The following is a 24793-nucleotide window of genomic DNA, read 5'->3' as shown; positions in this document are numbered from 1 at the left end:
GTTGGAGCCACTGGTTTTGAGTGCCGGGAACTGAATCTCAGTCGTCTGTAAGAACAGCAAATGTCCTTCCCTACTGAGTCATCTCCAGACCTGTGTCCAGCTTTCCTCCTGACACGGCTTTCACCACTGCCTACTCTGTTCCTTGTTTCAAATTGATCAGCTTTCTCTCCTTAATGTTTGGGGGTCTCAGCTTTATTACCTTAACCTACAATGTAATTTTTCCTTTCATTAATTTTTTTTTTTATCTTTGAGATGTCATTTAGGTTGTTTTGTAGGAGAGGGTAATCGTGTTCAGTTTCCTTCTGCTCCTCCCTCACTAATTGTATTTTTTATTTTCTGAGACAGGGTCTTCTGTAGCCTAGGCTAGTCTCCAACTCACTTTGTAGCTAAGAATAACTTTGAACTCCTGATCCTCCTGTCTCTACTTCCAAAGTACTGGGATTACAGATCTTTACCACCACACCCAGCATTAATTGTATTTTCTTCAAGGCTTAAAATGTCACTGTGCTTTACCATCCTCTTCTCCCCTTGTCGCCCTGTGATTTATTTTCTCTGGCACTCTCAGGAAGCTCTGGTCCCACACAGCCTCTCTAGGCCCTCTTGGTTGTCCCTTCCAAGCTGTCGTGTGTGGGTTAAGTCCATAGAAGTAGGTTCTGTCTCATTTTCTGTACCCTGGTAGGGTGGGCAAGAGAGGTAGACTGCTCTGAGGTGCTGGCCAGTCTTGGGGGGCTACCTGGGCTCCTTTCCCTGCCACAGTGTGTTAAGTGTGGGGTTTACTCCCTCCTTCCATGAGTGCCCCCGGGCATCTAGTGCCTCTCACTTGCCATTCTGTGAGCAGCCTGAAACTTTTGTTTTACTTTCTCTTTCACCTGTTTCCTTTGGATGACAGAGCAGGGAACAGAACAAGAATATTTACGTGGTTAGTTCTTACAACTTAAGGCTGTTACTGTTTTTAGAGAGAAATCTTAGATTTTGTTTTCTCTGGGGAAGGACTGCTGAAGACTTCCACATTGTTTGGCCACAAGGTCTTCATTGTGTCTACAATCGCTTGTGTGCCTTCCTGACTTTTCGCGCCTTGTGAGACTTCAGGTAGACTGGAGCTTGATTTGGTTGTTTTTGATCAATTACGGACAGACAGAAGAGAATTTTCTTTTACTTTCAGTGAACTATTTACCTTAGAAATCTCTCCCAAACTTCCCTCTTTTCTACTCACAGCTGTTCTTGCCGAGGCCCAGGCCCCACTGAACAGTCCACGCACCTGCCCAACGCCCACCTGTACTTGGAATCCCTTCCTTGTGCTCAAGCACACTGCCTGGCAGGGCCCTGCCGAGGACTGCCACTTCTGCTCCACGAGGCCTTGCTTGCTGCCTCAGCCTCACCAACCTTCCGTTCTCTCAGCATGACCACAGCTCTCTCCAGCTGTAACAACGCTTAGCCCTTAATTATATGTTGTCTGCAGTGGTTGGCTGTTGGCTCCTCTAAGAACGTCTGGCCACTGAGTCAGGCTGGCTGGGTCTTACGGAGCAGGGCCAGAGAAGAAACCTCAGATGTGAACCCCTATGACATCAGGTCTCTCTTCCAGGGCTTAGTCAGAGCTTGCTGCAGCCTTCGCCTGGGCTTTCCTCTTCCCAGTTTCTTCACTAGGAAGGCAAAAAGGTCCGTAGCCTGTGGTCAGTCCTGCCTTGGTAACTGTGGCTTCATAAATGGGTCTAGGCCAATTTGCGTTGTCCCTGGAGAAAAGGGGTTAGACCGCTAGGGTCATTCTGTTCGTGCTTCTGCCTCTACTTTGCTGCTCCTGCTGCTGTGCACACTCATCTGCCCTGGCCCTGAGGTTATGCCCCACATTCTGACGTGTCTCTCCTTCCCACACAGGCATCTTCACAACAACCGCATCCAGCACGTGGGGACCCACAGCTTCGAGGGGCTGCACAATCTGGAGACTCTGTGAGTGGGACATCCTGTTAAGTCCTAGCCTGCTCGATGATGACACCTGTGACTAGAGCCAGAGGCTGGGCTTGGGAAGGGCCAGCAGGATATGATTTGGCCCTTGGCATCCATGAGCCCATCCTGGGATTTTTCTCTGAGATGTCACTCAGTGAGAATTCCTTCCCCCTTCAGGTGGTGGTGGTTCAGGGTAACCCAGGAAGTGGGAATGCAGGGCCCCTGCCAGCAGAGACATCAAATAATGCACAGAGATGAAAACAGCTAACAGAATTCAGAGGAACTAGGACATGAAGCTTGAAGACTGGAAGGTTTAGGGGTGGGGCTGGGGATGACTTGATGGCAGTTTTGATGTCTGCTTAAGAGTGTCTGCTGACAGAAAGGAGAGGAATAATGTCAGGACCGTTTGCCAGCTGATCTAACTAGCTAAATGATTAATAGGGAAATGGCCCATTCAGCACCACAGCCTGCCCATAAAAAGCACCCAAGCTGTTGACTCTTAAAAAGCCGTATTATTCACACATCATCATCCCGGAATTCAGTTAAGGTCAGAATGCACCCAAGCCCTCCCATCACTTCCTCTGGAGGCCCGCCAGCCCCTGCAGAGTGGGCTGAGTGGGCCCCACTGTGCAAACAATCAGCTGGGCTCTGCAGGAGTGACTGGTCATGCCAGCTGGGGCCTTTAGCTCCCCTGAGGGAACTGGCTGCCACAGCCACCTGGTGCAGGACAGGGAGCTGGGGGCTCTAGGGAAGGATGCCACCACAAGTATGAGCTACCAAGGGTGGGGAAAGCCTCATGATATCAGGAGTTGATCACAGTTCTTCTTGAAACTCCTTCTCCAGTTATGAACAAGCCTCCGTTTTCTATTCACTCCTCCCTCATTTCTTCTGAGGTGAGGGCAGCAGAAGATAAAATTCTGGAAGGTGGGCACTGTGACATTACATGGAAGCAACGTGTTGTGAGAAAAAAAAACACTATGTAAAGTCTACCCCAAGAGGCCTTGGCTACAGAATCTGTGGTTGTGTGGGGAAACAGATGAGAGACTCGTCCCTAGGCCATGTTTTATTTCCTGTGGTTATGATTCCTAGGAGCATGGGTGCTCTCTTGTGCTCAGTGCATAGCATAAGAAATGGCAGAGCTGGGTTCAGCTCTCCTAGCATCCAGACTCTTTGACAAACTGTATCCCAAGGAGTGCGATGTGGGGTAGCATGTCCCAGCCTGGACTCACTGGAATCTGTTCTTGCTACTCTCTAAGGCTTAGACTGTGTGCTCCTCCTCCACAGCTGTCACTGATGGCTGGACAGTTAGAACAGGCCTTTCTAGTTCTCTAAATCTTCATAAGAGAATGTACCTTTTCAGGAAGGCTGCATAGTTCTTCCCAGGGTGATGGTTTCCTCCTAGGGTGACCTTCTCAAGAGTGCTCAGAGCAGATTATAGCGTTAATGAGAAAACAGAGGCCTTAGGAGAGTGCCTGGTTATGCTATCGCCTGGCCAAGTGTGAAAACTGAGTGAACCTACTGCGTGCTGGATTTCTAGAGACTCCCTAGAGAAGCCCAGCTCCTGGTGGTGCTGGGAGCTGCAATTCAACAACAGGGCAGGAGGGAGAGCACAGCCATCCACCCTGGAATGTGGGGTTGTTTAGCTCTGCTGGGAAGTCAGGTGAGGATTGGGGCACAGATACTGAGTGTGGGTTGGCACCTCAAAAAAGCCAACAAGCAGCTGTTTCTTCACTTTTGGGGCACACTGCCTAACTCTTTCTCAATTAGCCACTGTCTTGCTGTGCGGGGCATTTGGCTCAGCTGCTGCTGGCTGACTTATAGAGCAGTTCTGCCGCTAAGTACCCACTGTCTCTTTCATCTGTCTTGGCCTCAGCACACCAGGCCCCAGGCTATGCCCATCTTGCAGATGGGAAAGCCAAGATCAGGAAAAGCCCTCCAATCTTTACAGTGTGGAGGCAGAAAAGCCTAGTGGTTAATCCCTTGGCACAAAGCAGCCTGGAGTCCTTCCTGCCAGTTCTACCAGCTGTGTGAGCTCAGCCATTTGCCTGGGAGTCTTAATTTTCTAATCTATAACACAATGTCACAGGGCTGTATAAAGTTGTTACAGAGACTGGCAGATATATAGGACCCTCCTCCTCTCCTGTTTTCTTCCTCAGTCTGAAGCTTCATCTCTATGACACCCCATTTCCTCCCCACCCTCTAAGAGCAAACCCTTCTTCCAACTTTTGATCTCAAATTAAAAGGGGGGGGAGTGTGTTCTTTCTCTTCTGTTCCCCAGAGCATTTTCTTGGGGAGCCTGCAGGGGAAGGCAGATGTGGAGGAGGAGGAGCGGCTGAGAGAATGAAAGGGGAAAGAAATGATAGTCAAGTCTTTTAATTGTTGCATAATTGGCGCACTCAGCAGCCTCGGTTATTACTCGGGAGCTTTCATGTGTACTTCTTGCTGGAAGGGTACTTCTCCCTCGGGCCCTGTAAATCTCTGCCACTTAGACCTCTCTCATCTCTGGCAGCAGAGGGAAGATCAAACCCCCATAGCCCAGGCTGTGGTTTGGCTCAAGCTGTGGTTTGGCTCCTTTGCAGCCTTCTCTTCAAGGGAGAGCAGCCCCCAGCTTTACCACCTGGGAGGAGGGGCCAGGTGCGGCACGTACATGCGTGGCCACACAGGCTCCCAAACTAGGCACATGCAGCACACACAACCCAGCTCACGTCTTCTGCCATCCTCTTTTCACATAGACCGCCCTTCTCATAGCACAGCGGAGATGTGCCCGCCAAATGCACCCGTTTGCCGGCTTCCCTCAGGCTCTCAGCAGTGAAGACCAGGCTGCCAGTTCTGGGCCGCAAAAGCTCATGCTCTCACTTCTGGGAGCCTTGCTTTCTTTGCTTGTACAAGAGGCTACCACAGCCAAACGCAGGCAGCACATGCTTGCAATCCCAGCACTCAGACAGTAAAGGCAGGGAGCTCAGGAGTTCAAGGCTAGCCTGCACTACATGGGACTCAGTCTCTAACAAAACAAAACGAAAAAGGGCAAGTAGGCCACACACTACACACTCTGGTCTAAAGAAGCTCTGGGAAGAAGCTCAGGTGGAGCTCTGTTATGCCCTCTGCTGCTGGCCAGAGTTACACAGCTCTTAAGAACAAACCGTGGCGCACTCTGGCGAGTCTGGCATTGCCAGAAGGGATGTTTCTCCCGATGTGGTTGTCACCATTTTAACCTTTGCCAAAAAGCCTTAGCCTCAGGCAGACCAGACTTGTTTGGTCCTGCATCCAGAGGCCTTTGATCTCCCATGGTGAGGATGACCAGCACTTTAGGGAAACTCCAAAGCAGAGATGCTCTAACCATCCGTTCCTAGAGTAGCGTTATACCATCAAGGACACTAGTGCCTTCAGGTCAGTTCCAGGACTCCGTAGGTGTGTGTGTGTGTGTAGTTTTTTTTAAAGGTTCAGAAAGATTCTCCATGGAACCAGGCACCAAGGCACCTTGGTCAATCACTGAAATTTCAAGTTTGGGCAAGACAGGTAGCTACACCAGACTGAAACCAACAGCAGTCAAAGTTCCAATTATATACTTAACAAGAATGGGGATAGGACTGGAAACCCCAATTCCATCCCGAAGAGCCCACCTTTACTCCCCATGTCTGGGAACTTGATGCCTGCATCTTAGCAGAGCCCAGAGTGAGGGTGGGTGCAGGTCTCTAAAAAAATGGCACCTCCCTTCACCAAGCCCAGGCAATGATCTCTGGGACTTGTTATGACCTTGTTAAACAAATCCAGCCCAAGTGGAGCCCGGGATGGCTGGACATCTCCTTCTGGAAGAAATCCTGAGCCTGAGTGAGAACAGAAGCCTCCTGGCTCAGCTCCCTCTTTAATCAGGACCAGCATTCACTATGGGGCTTCGAAGTGAGACGGACAGGGTGGGACTTTATAGAATTCCACCTTAAAGTCTAAAACTGTGGGTTTCCCATCAAGCCTCCTCTACTGACATCCCGCTGATGTTTCCAAAGGACATTTTTACTTCAACAGTAGCTGTGGCTAGAAAATGTACTCCTGTCTCTTGTCATCGAAACCACACATATCAACAGGTTTCACTCTCAGCTCACTTGGAACTGGCCCTGACAGCGTTTGGCCACTCCTCAGCACTGGGCTGCCCATCAGCCTTTCATCTGCAACAGAACATCAGGCGGATTTCCACCAGGATTCTTCCAGGACTTGGGGCATGCCAGAGAAGATCAAGGATTAGACTTGAATCAGCAGACTTGGATTCAAATCCTGACACCGCCACCAACTTGTGGCATGTTCAAGTCACCTGACCTCTCAAAAGCTTCAGCTGTCATACACAACTAGAAAACAGGACCAACATTTTGCAACTCAGAGGACATTTGCAAAGTTCAAATTAACTGAGACGACTCAGCAGTACTTGGAGCACCACAGACTCGGCGCTTAGTTGATGCTGGCTTTCCCTCTCCTGCTCACCCCTTAGCATTGGCTGGCATGTGTCTGAAGGTGGCAGGGAGGGTGCTGCCTGGAGGTATCACTTCACAGGGCTCCTTTCTGTGATTCATCACTCTGTGATGAACCAGAATTCTCAGGCACTCAGGACACGACTACTGTATTAGTTTCCTGTGGCTTCCATGACAAACTGCCACAAACTTGGTGGCTTACCAAAACGGCAATTTACTCTTCCACAGTTCTAGAGGTCAGAAGTTCAAAATCAGGGGGTTGGGCAGGCCTGGTTACTTCTGTAGGGCTTGAGGCCATCTATGGTCTCTGCCTTTCTCCTCTCATCTCATGGCTGCTGGCAATCCTTGGCAATCCTTGGCAGTCCTTGGCTTAGGGACTCATCCTCCAGTCTCTGCCTCCATCCTCACAAAGCTTTATTTGTGCCCTCTCTTGTAAAAATTCTTATCATTGGATTCAGGACCTGGGCTGATAACCTGGGCTAACATTGGGAGATCATTCACTAGATTCCTTCCACAATGCTGTCGTACCCAAGGTCCGCTTCAGAGGCACCAACAGTTAGGACTGAATTGGGCATGTCTTTTGGGAATTACAGTCCAGACAGTATGGGCTCCCTACCAGCAAACTCCGTGACAGAGGGTGGGTAGAGGTCTAAATGAATTTGCTGACCTTTCTCTTTCTTGCTTCTTTCTCTTCCTGCCTTTCTTTCGACAGGATCTTGCTATGTAGCCCAGGCTGGCCTTGAACTTACAATCATCTACACCAGCCTCCCAAGTGTTAGGATTACAGGTATATGTCACCATAAACACTTGTTTCTGATCCTTCCTTCCTTCCTTATTTTTTCCCCTTGATTTTATTAAATTTAGTGTGTGTGTGTGTGTGTGTGTGTGTGTGTGTGTGTGTGTATGCAACTGTGCATGTTCAGGTCAGAAGGCAACTTGCAGAAGCAGGAAAGCTCTCTCCTTCCACGTGTGCTTGCTGGGACACAAGGTCCATTCCTTAAGCTCGGCGGCAGTCACCGTTACCTGCAAGCCGTGCAGCTTGTTCTTTTCTGGGGTTGAAGTCAGGCATCTTCACCAGCTTCTGTTCTTTCTGTCTCAAGACAGGGTCTGTCTGTGTAGTCTAGGCTGACCTCAGACTCCCAGCAGGCCTCTTGCCTCAGTTTCCCTGGTGCTGGGACTGCAGTTGTGAGCCCAGCTTATCCCTGCTCTATTATTAATTTCTTACATTTAGGAAAATTAGAATTTCTTCTCTTCAATAGCTAGTTCACTGCACCTCTTATTTCTTGCCCCCCTTCCCCACTACCTGTTGTGGAAGACAGGCAGGAACTGTGTGTCCTCTTGTTACAAATGGACAACTTGAGGCAGAGAGGGGATGGTTTATTGTAGCTAGCGAAGAGGCAGGATCAGAACTCAAGCTCCTCTGCCCTTGGCCCCATGTCAGTGCCTCAGACCACAAGGCCTCTTGAGGCAGGGTATCAAGGAACTCCTTGCCCTCACATTCTTAATCATCTTACATTTGTGGGTTTATTAGCTGCAAATTTGTGGGCTTCTGTGGCTTATAGAGGAATTTATTGTTCCATATAAAACTTTTTTTTCTGGCTTCCCCCGCAGAACCACTAATGACTTTTAACAGGCAGAAAATTGAGCTGCCCAATGAGTTTGTCTTGCATTCTGTGACCATGACGAGTTATTAATAGTTCTTCCCAGCACAACATTCCCTTTCCCATCGTCCTGGCGAGTGTGTGTGTGTGTGGGGGACGGCGGGTAGCCAAGGTCGTCTGCTGTCACTGCCGCCTCTTCCTCCCTGCTGGCAATAGAGCACAAACTTCAGCACAGAACTTCCACTCTACCCTTCACTCCCCCAGGATCCCCAGCCAGCTGGTCTGGAATGGAGAAGGAGGGGAGGTTAGGGAGAGGAGGGCTTTACCAGGGATCTTTAACAGATGCCATGGAGAGGAAATGGAGAAGTTGAAGACTGGCCTTTACATATCTGTAGGAAGGAATTGCTGGAAAGAATCAATTATCCTCACTCCCTTTGCTTTTATGTACTCAATCATCCCACAAATACTGAGTGTCTCTCATGCGCCAGAACCCATTGCAGGCTCTGTGGAAACAGGTAGGCATCTAAAGGATTCTAGCCCAGATGTCTTGAGACCCCTTCAGTGTATCACTAATGTACTGCTCACATCCCATTTCTCAAGATCCAAGGCCTTTAATGATATCACACCCAGAGGCTCATTCTATGCAGGCGCTGCACAGAGTCTGGGCTCCCAGATGGCCTCCTAGCTTTTAATACTGTGCATTTGCTGATAACTCCAGCCCAGGCCTCATCCCTGAGCTTTACAGTTGAGTGTGCCCTAGTCAGTACTCATGGCCCAGTGGCTACCACACAGGCCCCATGCTCTACCCATGTGCCCCGGATGTGGATCTTGCTTGCTACAGTGTGGACCCTCTGCCTCCACACTCTCTTGAGGTCAGGTGTACTTACTTGGGATCCAGGGTTGTCTCAAGGATCTGATCAAAACCAGAAGACTGAATCCTGTTCTGGGCGTCACATCTTCAAAGCAACAAGGGCCTTCCTAGGTGAGAAAGGTGAGGTGTCTACAAAATGTGATTCAAAGAACCAGGGAGAAGCGTTGGGTGTGGTGTTCCCCTTTGTTAGATACACATGGGATTTGTGGACTCCCAGCCAGCAGTAAGAGCCAAGGGAGGTGGAGAGGTGTTGTTTTGGCTCAGGGAGAGGAAGCTTTATTCAGTGTGTCAAATAGCCCCACTGTGGCTGTCTGGATGGCCAGCAAACTCAGTGAGTGCCCCACCACTGGGGACAAAGCAAAAACTGACCCCCATCTGACCGGAATCGTGGAGCTGATTCCTGCTGTGGGACTGTTTAGACTGTTACCTTTCATCTCCTTTCCAAGCCTAGGCTTCTGTGATCCCAGGTGTTTCATTAGGTCAGGGAAACAAGAACTCTCGGTATGGGAGATCAGCTTCTGTTATTAAAACCAGCCTGCTATTGCTTCAGGTATATTCTGAACGTACGCTGGCAAGGAAGAGCGTGTAGGTGGAAGGAGGGTGTGTCTGTATCTTTCAATAGAAACTGATGACAATTTTACTAATTGCTGCAGTTATTAATGGGTGGCCTTTTATGTAGGATGTTTAGAAGGTAAGACAATGCTATTAGTCATAAAGTGTTGGTTCCTGGCTCTGCAGGCATCTGTACCAAGCACGTGTGGTGAGATTAAAGACAGGTGCTCCATCTGCAGTGGGAAGAGCAGTTAAGACATGCATTCACTGTCTGCTCGCCTTCACTGCAGGCCTTGGGAGACAGAGCGGCTCAGAGTTTACAGCCTATCTGAAATGGCTATGCGTTGTGTCTCACACTGTGGAGTCAGGCTCGCCTACATTTCCCCACGTGCCCTTATCTGAAATCTGGCAATAAACATAAATATTAGTCTTGATAATAAAACGTAAGTGGAAACCCAATTAATGTAATTCATCTTTCTTAATTGCTGTGAAAAGTAGACAGAGCAACTTGTATACCTACAGTTGCTGTGTGTGATGAAGAAAGTGCTTGCCCCGTGTGCAGTCAGTGTCTAGCAAAGGAGGACGACTCTAAAGAGATTGGCGGTTTTTGATCAGCTACTCTGTGCCAGTCTCTGGACCAGGTGGATAAAGCTGTGCTCTGCAGTGGGCATTCTCAACTTCAGGTAAAGAAGCACGCAGAGGAGATGAAGCGACTTGATCAAGGTGATGGTGTTGGTTGATGAAAGCCATACATAACCTACAGACAAACACATGGCCTCCACATAATAACCATTTGTCTGCAGCATGTTTATGACACCTGAAGGAAATCCTACAGAACCTTTCCCTTCCACATTTCATCTTTCTCCTTCTCTCTGAGCTCTGCTGGTCATTGTCTTTCCAGGATCCAATTCTGGATGGTTGACAAAGGGTTTTAAGCCTCTGGCCAAATGGCCTGAGTTCGAGGTCTGCCTCTGAGAATCACAGCAACTTAGCTTTTCTCTCCAAGCCCCAGTTTCCTCATCAATAAAAATAAGATGTATGCAATCCTACAAGCTGTGTCCACTGACCCACAGCGAGGGCTCCCCAGAGACCTCGGGAGCTGGGCACTCTGTGTACCCAGCTGGAAAGGAGAGACTAGAGTTGGGAGTCCTGAACCAGCTTCTGAGATGCTCTGACCAACCACATGGGCTTGCCATCAGTTGGCTTGGATTTGGCTGAAAATGACGAAGCAGATGAAGGGGAGCATTAGGCACGGGACAGCTGCAGCCTCCAGACTGAGCTCCACTTGGAGATGGGGATGCTTTTTCTTTAACCTTAGCTTGTCCCCATCTGCTTCTAGCTCCTGCAAGAGGCAAACAGAACAGTGAATTCTTCTTGGGCTTCAAGCTGATTCTAGAGACTATTAAAGATAATGGACTAAAAAGCCAGAAACCCATGGATGAATTATCTATCAGAAGCATAGGGCATCATAAGGATCAGACTAAGCTGTGGTTTCTAAGAGTAGAGTAGATTCCCAAAGGGCTGGGATGCTGCCCTGAAACAGTCAGTCCCAAAGGCTAAAGGGGTCTCCATTGTGTGGTCTTGTGCAATGGGATCAAATGATAATCTTTGACAATGGACATTCACATATGTAACCCTGTACCTGGACTGCAGGGGAGCCAAAATAGCACCCAGGAGCTCCCTGACCTCACCAAGCTTCCTGCTTGATGGAGGTGGGGTGGGGTAGGGCAGGGGTACATATATATCTCCTCACTGTGCTCTTCACTTGCCTGGGCTTCAATCCCAACTATTCCACTACAAGCTGCAGAGCTGTTGCCAAATGACTGTCGTCTCTGTGCTCAGTCTCCTGTCTGTGGCAATAATAGTGCCTACCTTAAAGGAAATGATGGGAATCAGACAGATTAATTTATGCAAACCTCCAAGAAACAAAACCCTTACACAGTAATCACTATTATTACCAAGGCACCATCACCACCAATGAATGTCCTGCACGCCGAGGAAGAAAGCACAGAAAACTGCTGAGAGAGTTAGTGATTCATGCTAACTAAAGGGATGAGGTTGAATCCATGGAAGAAGGTATATTTGAACCCAATTTCAAAGGATGACTAATACAACAGCTGAGGGTGTAGAGCAAGGGCATTCCAGGCAGAAGTGGCCCAGGCAAGACCAAAGAAATATGAAAATACATGCAAGGTTGAAATGCAGATGAAGCAAAAGATTGATCAAGGGCACTCTGGCCATTAAGGAATTTGGACCTTGTTTTGTCTTTTTTTCTGAAAGCATTTTTAAGGCTTTTCAATGTAGGAGAGTAACAGAGTCAACTTTGCATTTTAAAAAAGTTCCTTCTGGCAGATGTGTGGTAGTTAGGACTGCAGACTCCAGTCTCTAACCACCAGGGTTCAAATCCTGACTGTGATACTGAATTCGTTAAGATAGGCTAAGTTACTATAACAAATAGACCAAGATGTGTGTAATGACTCACCCACAGTAGAAAGGTTGGTGTTTGTTTGTTTGTTTGTTTTTCTAGATTATGTAGCAGTCCCAGGAGGATATTTCTTTTTGGCATGTGACATTTCCTCCATATGGCGACTCAGGAACCTGAGTTCTTGCCATCCCTGGAGCATTTAGCTGGTGTAAAGGTAGACAGATGGTGGAGGGGGAGAAGCCAGCTATTTCATACAAGTCATGGACAGAAACAGCAGATAAAATTTCTACCTACCTTCTTGGGGGAGAGTATGCTCATGTAGCCACCATTGCAAGAAAGGCTGGGAAATAAACTCTGTCTATATTTTTAGCTGTTCCTTCTGTTTGGCCATCTAATAGCATTTACAGCAGTGGTAGGAATGATCTATATCTGAGTTTTTACTACACCACTTGAAATGTGGGTTCTGAGACTGAGATTAAAATGCTGTGTTTTTTTTTTAAGATTTAAATTTTTATTTATTGCTGTGTGCATGTGTGTATGTGTGTGTATGTGTGTATGTGTATGTAGGTTGGAGGATAACCTGTGGGAGTCTTCTCCTTTCACTGTGTGGGTCCTGGAGCTCAGACTCAGTTTTTTAGGTTTGGTAGCAAGTTTCTTTACTTACTGAGCCATCTCATTAGCTCCCCCCCCTTTATAAAAATATTCTTCATGTATTTGTGTGTGTGTGTGTGTGTGTGTGTGTGTGTGTGTGTGTGTGTGTGTTTTCTTTTGAGACAAAGGCTCCTATATATCCAGGCTGGCCTGTATGTATAGCTCAGACTGTCCCCAAACTTGTTTCAGTCCTCCTGCCTCAACCTCCCAAGTGCTAGGATTACGGCCATGCTCCATCACACCCTGTGTCTGCATAACTTTCGCTTCGAATGGGCAGGCCCTGAGTCTGAGGGAACATGTCCACCCCTTGAGCTCTTATCATTGATCCTGGTCTGACACAACTGTGAGATTCTGAACTGGCTCTTAGAGGTGTGGGGACCTTTTTATTTTATTTTTCCCTGTTTCTGATGAACTGAGGGACTCTGGAGTCAGATCAGGATGTGTTGGGGATGGTGGAAGCATCAGAAGCTGTCTGAAAATGCTGTTTCTTGATAATTAAGTAGCTACATGTGGCTAGTGGCTCTGGTGCTGGAAAGTGTGGTTATTGAGCAAAGGGAGGAGAGATGTGGGCAAACAGGCAGTGATTTCTGCCAGTCACTTGTTAGATACTGATGGTTGAGTGATGGTTGTGTTTTCTTGGTTCCCCCAGTTGAAAAATGTGTTTAGGAAGAGATTCCCCTCTCCAGCTTGTTGGAGGGTGGAGTTCATTCATCTGAAGCACCACAGTGAGTGTTTGGCCAGTGTCGGTCCATCCATCCATGGCCTGCAGGCAGGCACAGTATGTGACAGTTCACGAGGAAGAGCTTCCCTCCCATCTAAATACATCTATTTGCTTCAGTTGAGCTAACCCACTTAATTCTCTCCAAAATATTTATCTCCTCTGAATTAAAACCTAGTTCAGATGTCCGATTCCCATAAAGTCCTCCAGATGTGGTCTCTCAAGGTGTGGTCCCTCCAGGTGTACGGCAGTCCTGGTGCTTTGTGTGCTCTCCAGGACCTGCAGCAGCAGGCTGAGGGAACTCCTCTTGTCCTGTGCTTTTCTCCATCTTGCTATCTTCCATTCTTCCCAGCAGAGTTCTTCTTGTATTTTGGGACATTTAGCAACATGTGTCTGTTGCATTGAGTTGAGTTCATCGGGTGCAGACAGGGTTGCAAGGACACAGTTCCTGAACACCCAGACTCCATCCACATGGCACCAAACAAAGCTAGAGTTTGGCAACTTCACTAAACCTATGTAGACATCCAAATGTGGCCACCTCACTGGTATGGAGTCTGCAGAATTCTTTTGGACATTTGTACAATTTTTCTTCTCCCACATTTCTCTATAAAAATAGCCTTCTAGTTCACATGCCTTTTCCCACATGTCTTTTCCCACTGTCTATCTACTCCTGGCAAAGTTCCTGACCAAAAACTGCCAAGGAGAACTGGAACCACTCAACTTGGCAGCCTGGAGGTGGGTCCAAGGAACTATATAAGTGCTCCATGAGAGCAAAACCACCCAGGACACACCCCACGTGGCTCAGGGTAACCCTAACATTGTCACTCCAGACCAGCTGGTGTCATTTTGACATCCACCTAAAAAATGTCAAGCATATGCCTCTAAATACCCTGAATTCTGATGAATTCATTGGTTTTTTTTAAAAAATAATATGCTTGTTTAGAGCTTTTCAATTACTCATTCAACGCATACTTGTTGAGGTCCTGCTCTGTGTCAGATATTGTTCTGGTGTTTAAAATTTGAAACAGACAGAATTCTTGCATTTAAGGCGCTTTTGTTCTGGTTGGGTAGGAAGAAAATAAATGTCATGTGCCAATAAGTTCCACGAAGGCAAAGTAAGCAGGAAGTCTCTTCTGTCATAAAAATCACTCCAAAATGTAGTGACCTAAAATAACACCTTATTATTCCTCATGAGTTCATGGTTTGGCTTGGGTCCCTGGGCTCATTCAGGAGGCTGTCGTCACTGGAGACTCAGAGAGTGCAAAAGGGTCTCCCCCAGCCTCGCTCACTAATCGGAAGCCTCACCACTGGCTGTCAATGCATCCACGTAGTTTGCCGCTCGTGACAGTTTAGTTTCCTTACACGGTACTGTGAGGATTCCTGGGTTGTGAAGGCAAAGGCTACCAGGCTCTTATGACTTAGGACTAGGTCACGCTGTATTATTTCTCTCTTGTTTTGGTCACTGCCATTGACTTGCCAGGCAAGTCTTCGGAGTGATGTGTCTTTGTTCCTTATAAAAATGTAATTCTCTATGGGCAAGAATCAAAAATTCCTAAAGGAACTGAACCATGTTAAAAGGGGACACTTGGTTTTGGAACACTGAGATGTGACGATGAACCAATTATGTGATGCCACATTGTGATAAGAGAAACTGGGAAGTGTTAGAGGTGAGTTGTAATGTAGTACAAAGCCAGAATGAGTGACTGTGTTGTTTGAATTACGTTGCTCAGAAAAGGCTTCTCTGAGCAAAGTGTCAGGCTTACTAAAGGATGGAGCAGAACAGAAAGCGTTTTCTGGTATAATCACCCAAGATCGACAGGGCAGTCTGAAGGTAATGGGTAATTAGTATGTGTATAGAGGGGGACAATTATCTAGCTCACTGACTGCCAGACGCTTGTCACTGCTCCTCTGGCCTCCTAGACTGGGCTCCTGGCTCTACCTGTGGCCTATTAAGTGTAATGACCCTCCTGTGCAGAAGAGCCTGTCATTATCTCTATGTTGACATGGTATTTATCCACAAAACTCTGCCAAGCGACTTTGCAATTAAAAGACCTCCACATAGTCCCCCTCTGTGGCCTTGGACTAAAAGGCTGAAAAGATGGAGTTAGGGGCCTGCCTGCAAGGGTCAAGAGACATCCCTGGAACTGACACCACCATATACTTCCAAAGCTGGGAACTATGTACCCCACAAACAGGATTTTAGAGACATTATGAACCCCCCACCACCACGTCAGCACATTACGTGTAGGCTAATTTGTTGGCTACTGAGTACGAAAACCGAAGTTAATGTTTTGAAAGTTGCTGTCTCTGCTGAAGTCGGTTGCAGCCCCGACAGAGAGGGAATCCTCTCCCACAAGGAGGAAAATCTTTGTGAAAGTCCTGTAAGCCTCTCCCCAGGAAGCAATGAAGAGCATTGTAAAGCGGGTGGCCACACAAGCTGGCAAGGAGATAGTCACCCCTTTTCACTGCTCCTCTCAAGCACCCCCTCTTTCTGCAGGTGACACCTGCCTTTGTCTACTTGTCAAGAGCAGTTGGGAATATTTTCTGATGAAAATAAAATTAGCCGTCAGCCTGCCCCAGCTCTCCTCCCTTTACCTTGTCATTGTGGCCTAAAGGCACAAACCAGAAAGTCCCTTGAAGGAGTGGAAAAGATGAAGCCGCGACCGCTTACCGATCAGTCAGTATTGACTTCTTTGCCTAAGAGAATGCTATTATGAATATCGTTATACAAATATCTCACACACAGGTATGGACTTTTCTGTAGGAGAATGGACATAAGAGAGCTGAGTATATAAATTTCAATTTGAAAAAAAAAAACCAATAAACTGTTAAAAAGTTGTTTACATTTAGTTTATTAGAAAGCTTGCTTTCTCTCCTTCTGGCCAATTTGGCTTACTGCTCCTCTAAAAATTGTCTTTCACTCTTTTCTGATTATGCATTCAATAAGAAAAATGGAAAACACAGAGAAAGTAAAGATTAAGTCCCATGCCACCATCCTATCCAAAGGAAAAAAATCAACCCAGTGTATTGACACACAACCCTAACCCCAACACTTGGGAGTCTAGGGCTGAGGATCAAAAACTCAAGGACACCTGAGATACGCAGGGAGATTTTGTCTCAACAACAAAACCGCACAGGCTGTAGCTAATGTAGCTGTAATCTGAAGAACTTTCTGGAATTACTAGAGCTAGTAACACATTAAAGATCACTTCCCTATCTCTCTTCTCCCATCCCATGAATCCAAAGACCCAAAATAGACTTTACTGAGCTTTGTAGAGATTATTCTGAGGTAGATCCAGATATGTACACCCCTAAAATAAATCCCATTCAAAACAGTTCTGCTGCCAGGAAAGCTCCAAGCCCGAGGATTTGTGGAGTAGGAATGGAGTCCAAACATTCAGAAAATGTGTTTCCAGATCTTGGCAGCTGGATCCAACAGATTGGAAAACCCATCTCCTGGGCCAACCCTACAGCCAAGTTTCCATGTCTCGGGGACCCTGACATGCCCCGTTAAGCTCTGAGCTAATGACTGCTCTGCTTTTCATTCCAGAGACCTGAACTATAATGAGCTGCAGGAGTTCCCCGCGGCCATCCGGACCCTGGGCAGGCTTCAGGAACTGTAAGATCTTCTGCTGGTGTCTTCGGGTTCTTCTCCCAGGGGCAGAGGCCAGCTCATTCAACAAATCACCTCCCATAGTCCTTGTGACTGATCCTTGTAAAAACTGTGGTTGGAAACACTCCATACCCCCAGAGCATCAGTAGTCAGAGCACTTGGTAGCTTGGCTTTGAATACTTCTGGGGGGTGTATCATCATTGTAAATGGTTCTGGGCCCTTCAAGCCTGGGAACATACATGGAAGAAACCACCTCTTGCAGCCTAGGCTTGGCATTGTGCTGTCTGTCTAAAGAAGAATGAGAAGAACTGGAGGCTGTTTTATAGGCTCACTCTTTAGTAGCATCCCTAAATGGTTTGAGAAATCGTCTATGGAGCCCCATGGCCATTTATTATGTGATCGGTGTGTGCATGTGCATGCATGTATGTTCATTATGTCTGTGTTGGTGCGGGAATGCACATGCCCCAGCACATATGTAGAGGTCGGAGGACAACTTTATGGAGCTTGTTTCTCCTATATTTATGTAGGTTTCAGGTATTGTATTGACCTCAGGTTGCCTGGCTTGCATAGCTAGCATCTCTACCTGCTGAGCATATCACTTTCCCAGTCATTTATTATCCTATTTGAATATTCACTAGCCTGGGTGCTGTGCTTAGTGTTAATACAAACCACGGGTAAGGCAGACATGACATTCTCTAAAAAAGGATCCTTTACCTCATCCACGACACAAAGGAACATGTGTGAAACAGGAACAAGACAAAGTGACATAAATCCAGCCTTACAATGTGGTATCGTATATTGGCTAAAATAGCCACAGGAATTCAGAGTGACAGCTTACCATGGACTAAGGTCTCCTGAGCCTGGTCCCAAAGGATGAATGGGATTTGGGTAAAAATGATGGTAGAAGAGGACAGATGTTTTAGTCAGTGGAACAGTATGAACACAGACCTGACAGGAAGTGGCTAACATAGAGGATGACCAGAAAAGGAACACCAGCCTTGATAGGGGTATACAGAGATTTAATATACAGCTAGACTAGAATCCAATTAAGAAGACATGGAGGTTCATGAATTTTTCTGGAGGAAAAGGATACACATTTAGGTATCCACCCATCCACCCATCCACCCATCCACCCATCCACCCATCCACCCATCCACCCATCCACCCATCCACCCATCCACCCACCACCCATCATCTACTGAGAGAAAGCTGCTTGAGGACAGGGCTTCTATCATTGAAGTCTCTCAACCTCTGAGAACTTGATGTAGCTCAAGACCCAAAAGAGCTACTCAGACAAACGTGATGACTAGAAGGAATGAAGAAAGTGCCAAACAAGTTTTGGAGGGTAGCATTGGCCAGAGATATCTGAGGGTGAACCTTGAGCGGAAGTGAAAGGAATCATGGGATGACAGGACATGGAGAGAAGTGCGCAGATACTAGGGCACATGAAGGCAGAGGCTTGCAGTTGGAGGGGGATGTTGAGAGCCCTGCTGAGACTGGGCTGTGTGATTTTTCAGCCCAGCACAAACTTCACAGCAGCACAAACACATTGTCCGTGGCTTCCGGACCCCAGACACTCAGTGGGGTACTTCATTGCTCACCACCCACAGATGCAACCTATGGTCATGGAACACCTGACTCTGCCCTTTATCCCCTCTGTTGCTTCTGTGTTTTTTCACTTCAGGAACAGCCTCCCTTACTCAGGATCCCCTGGGAGTGCTTTTCTTTCTGTACCCACCTTTTCCTTCCATACACCCGTGGCTTCCATTTTGGGGGCCAACTATGGCTCCTCACACAAATGACCGAAGAGTGGATTCCTTCCTTAAGACCCAGACTCAGCTATTCACTCTGGAGTTATTCTTACAGGCTTTCTGAAGCCCAACCCCTGGAAACTGTCCTGCTTTTCTCTTAATAAGTACGTGTGTACCCACCCACATACCCATACACCAGGAAAGGCTGAATATGTTGTTGAACAGAGACAAAAATGCACAGGCAGGATTGAAGGCTGAGGTTCTTTTGATCTCAGGACCCGTCTAGTCAGCTGTCAGAAAGCTCTAAGAGCTACATGCCCTTTGTCTCCTCACCTCTCTTCAAATCCTCACCACTCCTGGGTGCTGTCTTCCAGGGGTTTCCACAACAACAATATCAAGGCTATCCCAGAGAAGGCCTTCATGGGCAACCCTCTCCTGCAGACAATGTGAGTACTGCTCCTGCTCGTGGTCTGTGTGTTTTTGGAGGATGGAGGTTGTGGGGGTGAACAGAAGGGATGGCCACTAGAAAGAGCCAAGAAGGCAGGAATGTGGGAGAGCTGTTGAGTGTCCGCCAGAAGCGTAGGGACCTGAAAAAAGAGTGAGCATCTGAACTAGGGCTCGGGTCTTTTTCTTCCAGACATTTTTATGACAACCCAATCCAATTTGTGGGAAGGTCAGCGTTCCAGTACCTGTCTAAACTGCATACGCTGTAAGTGGGCACCAGAGGCTGCTGCTGGGTGCTGCAGTCCAGACTTCTCCCCTGTCCCCTCCTGCTTGCTCTCTCCTGCCCTCTGCCTGTGGACCCCTCTGCCTGTGGACTACTCTGCTGAAGGAGAGGCCTTCAGCTCTCTAGACCTATGCTTTCTCAGACCCATACCCAGCTCTGCCAGAGCTTAATGGTCTCCCTTTACCTTCGTGACATGGTTGCTTCTTCCTGTATCTTGTGTGAATGAAGAGAGCCCTTCTTCATACCTAGGGGCACCTCTTTGGACTTCGGTTTTATTTGGCTTGCGATATTTGCTGCATATACATCTACAGGAAGAATAGTGGACAGGGCTAAAGTTCTGAATTCTGTGTGTCCTTCAGGCTGCTTCTCCAGTGCCTTGTGCACAGCTTCTTGGGGCCCTCACTATGCCATCTTTCTCAGACTTTGCCTGAAGGTAGGCCTTTGTTTTCTTCCCTGACTGTTCTAATTCCAAGCCCAAGGATAAAATAATAATAATAATAATAATAATAAATAAAAAAGCTCCCAGGGACTGTTTGCATCGTACTGTGACTTCACTGTGCACAGCTCACCTCCTCCAGGCTCATGTTTCATTTTCATGTTCCCGATCACACTTCCTCTTCATTCCAACCTGCGAGGTAGGTACTTTGATCCATTTTACAGAGGAAACCTGAGGTGCATGAACCCAGGCCCTTCATTTCTCTTAATGGGCTCATTTTGGGATGGCACTCTTTTCCCTCAGGGTCTCTCACACACTGTTTGTTTATTTGTTTGTTTGTGACAGGGTTTCATGTGGCCAAGGCTAGCTTTCATGTGGCTAAGGCTAGCCTTCAATTCCTGATCCTCCAGCTTCTACTTTCCAAGGGCTAAGATTAAAGGCACGTGACACTGCTCCCAACACTTGCCTTTCAGAATACACAGTTCCGCCGGGAGTGGTGGTACATATTTATAATCTTAGTGTCCCAGAGGTGAAGGCAGTAGGATCAGGGGTTTAAGGATAGTTTCCGCTATATAATGAGTTTGAAGCCAGTCTGGGTTAAAGGACCCTGCATCTCAAAACAAATCAGTGACAGCATAGAACATTTCACACATCCCTTGTTTGGGTTTGGTTTTGTCCTTTTATAAGCCAAAGGCCTCAATGCTGGAGTTGCTGGGCTCAATCTTAGCACTTTCTTAGTTTAAGAAAATGATTGGGAGCTGGGTGTAGTGATGCCATCATGTCTTTGATCCCAGCACTCAGGAGGCAGAGGCAGGGGCAGGTGGATCTCTGGTAGTTAGAATCCAGCTTGGTCTGTGTAGTGAGTTCTAGGACAGCCAGTCAGAACTACATAAAAGAGAGATCCTGTCTCAAAAACCAAACTAACAAACAAATTATTGGATCCTGCTAAACATGGTTCAACTTCCAGCGGGGGACAGAGTGGCTAATTTGGAGGAGGCTTGAGGGAAATGACAAAAGGTAGAGCCCTGGAACAGAAGGCTGTGGTGGAGAGCACAGATGTTGACATGCCTGACCCACCCTCCAGAGCCTGTTTTCTCTGTTTGCAGATCCTTGAATGGTGCCACTGACATCCAGGAGTTCCCAGACCTCAAAGGCACCACTAGCCTGGAGATCCTGTGAGTGGCTTCCCTCTCCCTCCCCCGGGGACTCCTCCACCTCCCTTCATATTGGAAGGCTCTCCAGGCCATGTACCCCTCCTGCCACCCCATCCTGTAGTCTGCCTCTGCTACTGGCTCAGCCCCAGGGCCTTGGCCATCTCCAGATGTGGTGCTGCCTCCAGGCAAGGCAGGGGCATCAGGAAGTGGGGAGGAGGCTGACATTCCTCTTTTGTGCTTAGATTTGTGAGCTCTGGTTTCAGAGCTCGTGATCCTGAGCCATGGTGTCCTGAAGACATAGGACGGGAGCAGGCTTGTGAAACCCATTTCCTTTGATTTTGAGAGGCTTGACTCCAACAGAGCCTTTTTCTTAGTTTCTCCATGCTATACTCTGTGTCATGGGGATAAGCATATAACAGGCCCTGAAAATACTCTGCACCCTGAGATAAGTACATAGTAGGTCCCCCAAACATATTAAATGAAATAAAAAACCCAAGCAGGCACTTAAATGTTAGGAAGCCAACTCCCTGCCCACACCGCACAACTCATTCATGGCTTTGCTGGGACTGGCACTCTCTTCTGTGCCTCCATTGTCTCCTTCATAGCCCAGTGTCGTGTGGAAATTTTTCCATGAAAGTAATAACAGTTTCCCAAGGATGACCTTGGCCCTGGAGTCTTTCTAGGGCTACCCTGTGCCTAATCCAAGCCCAGGCTTCAATCTGCCCTCACAACCCTCTGCACCCTAACCTTGGGCCTTTCTCTTCTTTCCATCTTTCTCTTCCCCCCAGGCACAGGGAGCAAAGTGTATTCCCATGTGTATACTGTGTTCCCATGGTCCCACTGAAGCTGTTTCCTAGCTACTCATTGCCATGGCTGCCCCTCCCCTCTAAGGCTCCAAGGGCAGGGAAGATTTAGACCCTAAGGCCCTAAGTGTTTCTGGGACCATTGTGAGAGGTGGGGTGAAAATATATGGGTAGCTTTGGATCTGTAGGGAGCATTGGACAAGCAGAGCCCATAGATTGATCCCCTTTCTCTCTTATCTCAGCTCCCCTAGAACAGGAGAACTTAGTGCTCAGGTGAGGTAGACTGCTACTTCCTGTTCCCGTGCGTTCCCTCACTCCCGTTTCTCTTTTGTCAGCTCTGTCCTCCCACGACAGTATCAGGTCCATTGGTAGAGATGGGTGGCTGGGAATGGCAGGGCTCTGGGCCTGGTGCCAGCTCTCTGTTCTCCCTGCAGGACCCTGACCCGAGCAGGCATCCGGCTGCTCCCACCGGGAATGTGCCAACAGCTGCCCAGGCTCCGAATCCTGTGAGTGGCTCATGAGCATTCTACAGCCCTGGCATTGTACCCCTGTCCCCGTCCCAGTGATAGCCCTGCTGCTTCTGTTGTAGTTGGTCACATCTCTTTCTGGAGAGTGGTCAGCATAGACTCTAACTGAGAATCTGTTTGGGAGGGACTGTCCTCTCCTGTTCAAGATAAAAGACTTTGGTCTCAGGAGTCGGATCTAAGTGGTTTGAGACCAACTCTGCTTATCACAAGCTGTGATCATTTGGATTCATTCTTTAATGGCTCTGATTTTAAGTCTCCTGTTTAAAATGAGAGTCAATTTGTGAGACTTGCAAACAGTCTGTGTTTAATGCACCACATAGTAGGGACTCGGCAACACTTAAGCGGAAGAGTTCATTGCTTCTGAGGTTCTGAAGCCACTTAAGTTGCTCCAGTTGCTCTTCTCGCCTATATTCTAGCTTCAGCCTGAGACTGCTTTCTAGGGCTCTTACAAGCGGCTTACGATGGGCATGTTGACATCTGGGGAGAGGGGCTCCGCACCCAGTGTCTGTTTATTACCTGACAGTGTGTCTTTGGGAGCATGCTATGCTGAGGCCCTAGGCCTCAGGTTCTGTGCCTATTTGGGCCAGATGTTCGCTGAGGGCTTGCAGCACTTCTGTTCCCCGACAGCTCCACAGATGGTAGTTATAAGCACCATTTCCATGGGGGTCCCTATTTCCATGGGGGCCCTGTTTCCATGGGGGTCCCTATTTCCATAGGGTCCCTATTTCCATGGGGGCCCTATTTCCATGGGTCCCTATTTCTATGGGGAACATTGACCTTCTTGCTCAGCAACGCCAGTATTTCCTACTGACTGCTTCAGTACCCTTTCCCCTGTCTCCTCACCTCCATGCCCCTCACTTGGTGCTATTTTCCCTAGGGTGCATCCAGGGTCCTGCAGGATTGTCTGTTAATTAGGCAGCCCAGCTGAAAATCAAAATGCCAAGTTGGTTCAGTCTAGGCTCAGTAAGAAGTGGGGCTTATGAGGGAGGAGGGAAGAGAAATCCAATGGTACTCTACTGTGAGTAGGGCCATTCTGTGCTCCTGCAGCATCCTTTTTGACCTTCAACTGCTTGACAGCATGGCCTGGGCCACAGATGCTTTTCCCTGCCCCTGCCCTCCACATAGCCGCTGCTTCACCCTGCGCTGGGCCCTGTCTCTTCCCCAGGGAGCTGTCTCATAATCAGATCGAGGAGCTGCCCAGCCTGCACAGGTGTCAGAAGCTACAGGAAATGTAAGTCTGGGGATGGCCAGGGGCAAAGGCATGCAGGAGAGTCTCTGGGCAGGTCTGAGAGAAGGGCCCAGGGCCTAAAGCATGCTCTAACCCTTCTCTCTCTTCAGTCTGTGGGACCCGGATGTAGGGCTGGGAACCCAGCAAAGCCCACAGGACACACTGCCTAAGACTAACAGTAGATGATCTGGCTAGGGACAGTGTCCAAAGGAGTCTCAGGGTGGCTCCTTCTGAGTCAGCAGCAACAGCAAAATGCAGTTGTGATTAGAGCCAGTGGAGGGACAGGGCCACCATGGCACTCTATGTGAGACACAGGAAGTCTTCAAGGAAACTAGAAGCGCCCTAGGTTTGGGAGCATGTGCTCTCAATTTCCACAGCCCATCAACATTCTCACATATGTGCATGCTCATAAACACAAAGGTAAACATGGCTCAACAGGAGCTTCCGGCTTCACAAGGAAAAGCTCATTTTAAAATTTCTTTAGTTTGACCTGACCATCTCTAGTTTCCTTAACCTACTCTGGCCTCCTGAGTTCTTTGTAGCTGCCCCTGATCCTAGGCAGGGCAATGCTTTATGGGGCCATGGCAGGGAAGATATATCTTGGTTTGTCTTGTTTGTCTGGATGACAATGTCTTTGACATCATAGACAATAAGACTACTGAACTATGCTTCTCAACTCAATGCAGTCACTTGGTTACCCAAGGGCTGGGCAGGGCCTGTGCCTAGGCTAGGGTTTGCAAGACCCATGTCTGTGGGGGAAAGTGGGGGCACTTCAGCTGGGCTGGGAGCCAGGCCCGGTGGGAACCCTGGAAGCTGACTCCCTTTTGGGCCACAGGGATGGTTTTGTGGCTTTGTCTCCTGACCCACTTACTCAAGGCAACCGGATCCCCTTGTGTTCCCTTTAATTCTGGTGACTTCCGAGGGCTAGGCCTTTTTTCCTGTGCCAGGAGAAGTGGGGGGCTCTCCTGTCTTCCTTCCAATGCTTGCGGGGCATGGAGCAGAGCCAGAGTCTGGGCCTGCAGGCTCATCTAGTCTCTCTTGCTGCCCTAGCGGCCTCCAGCACAACCGGATCTGGGAAATCCGTGCAGATACCTTCAGCCAACTGAGCTCCTTGCAAGCTCTGTGAGTACCTATACCACCATGGGGGATCTGGAGGACCCCCATGTTCCCTCCAAGTTCATTCCCATAGCATATGTGTCCAGTTTAAGCACTTATGACATGTATGTTCCACAGATCCTTTACACACACACACACACACACACTCCCATGAGGCACTTCCCCATCCGGATAGTTAGGCAGACCCCTTTTCCAGTGATTACCCAGAAAGTTCTGAGGCTC

At 48.1% G+C, this 24793-nt stretch overlaps 1 protein-coding gene across 2 annotated transcripts in view; it reads left to right on the top strand.

Moving 5' to 3' along the window:
* The window catches only part of Lgr6 (leucine rich repeat containing G protein-coupled receptor 6), a 117072-nt gene that overhangs the window by 79978 nt on the left and 12301 nt on the right, over positions 1–24793 (top strand). The window contains exons 6-15 of one of the 2 annotated variants that reach the window (XM_060364349.1): positions 1873–1944; positions 4194–4303; positions 6654–6656; positions 16769–16835; positions 18955–19026; positions 19218–19289; positions 20850–20918; positions 22135–22206; positions 23393–23458; positions 24506–24577. In XM_060364349.1, coding sequence (XP_060220332.1) covers positions 1873–1944; positions 4194–4303; positions 6654–6656; positions 16769–16835; positions 18955–19026; positions 19218–19289; positions 20850–20918; positions 22135–22206; positions 23393–23458; positions 24506–24577 — 675 coding nt within the window. Of the gene's footprint in view, positions 1–1872; positions 1945–4193; positions 4304–6653; positions 6657–16766; positions 16836–18954; positions 19027–19217; positions 19290–20849; positions 20919–22134; positions 22207–23392; positions 23459–24505; positions 24578–24793 lie in introns of both variants that reach the window. The other variant, XM_021636684.2, reaches the window with a different exon arrangement.

Source organism: Meriones unguiculatus, chromosome 11 (assembly GCF_030254825.1).
Source record: "Meriones unguiculatus strain TT.TT164.6M chromosome 11, Bangor_MerUng_6.1, whole genome shotgun sequence".
In the NCBI taxonomy this organism is placed as follows: domain Eukaryota; kingdom Metazoa; phylum Chordata; class Mammalia; order Rodentia; family Muridae; genus Meriones; species Meriones unguiculatus.
This window is presented reverse-complemented; position numbering and strand designations above follow the sequence as displayed.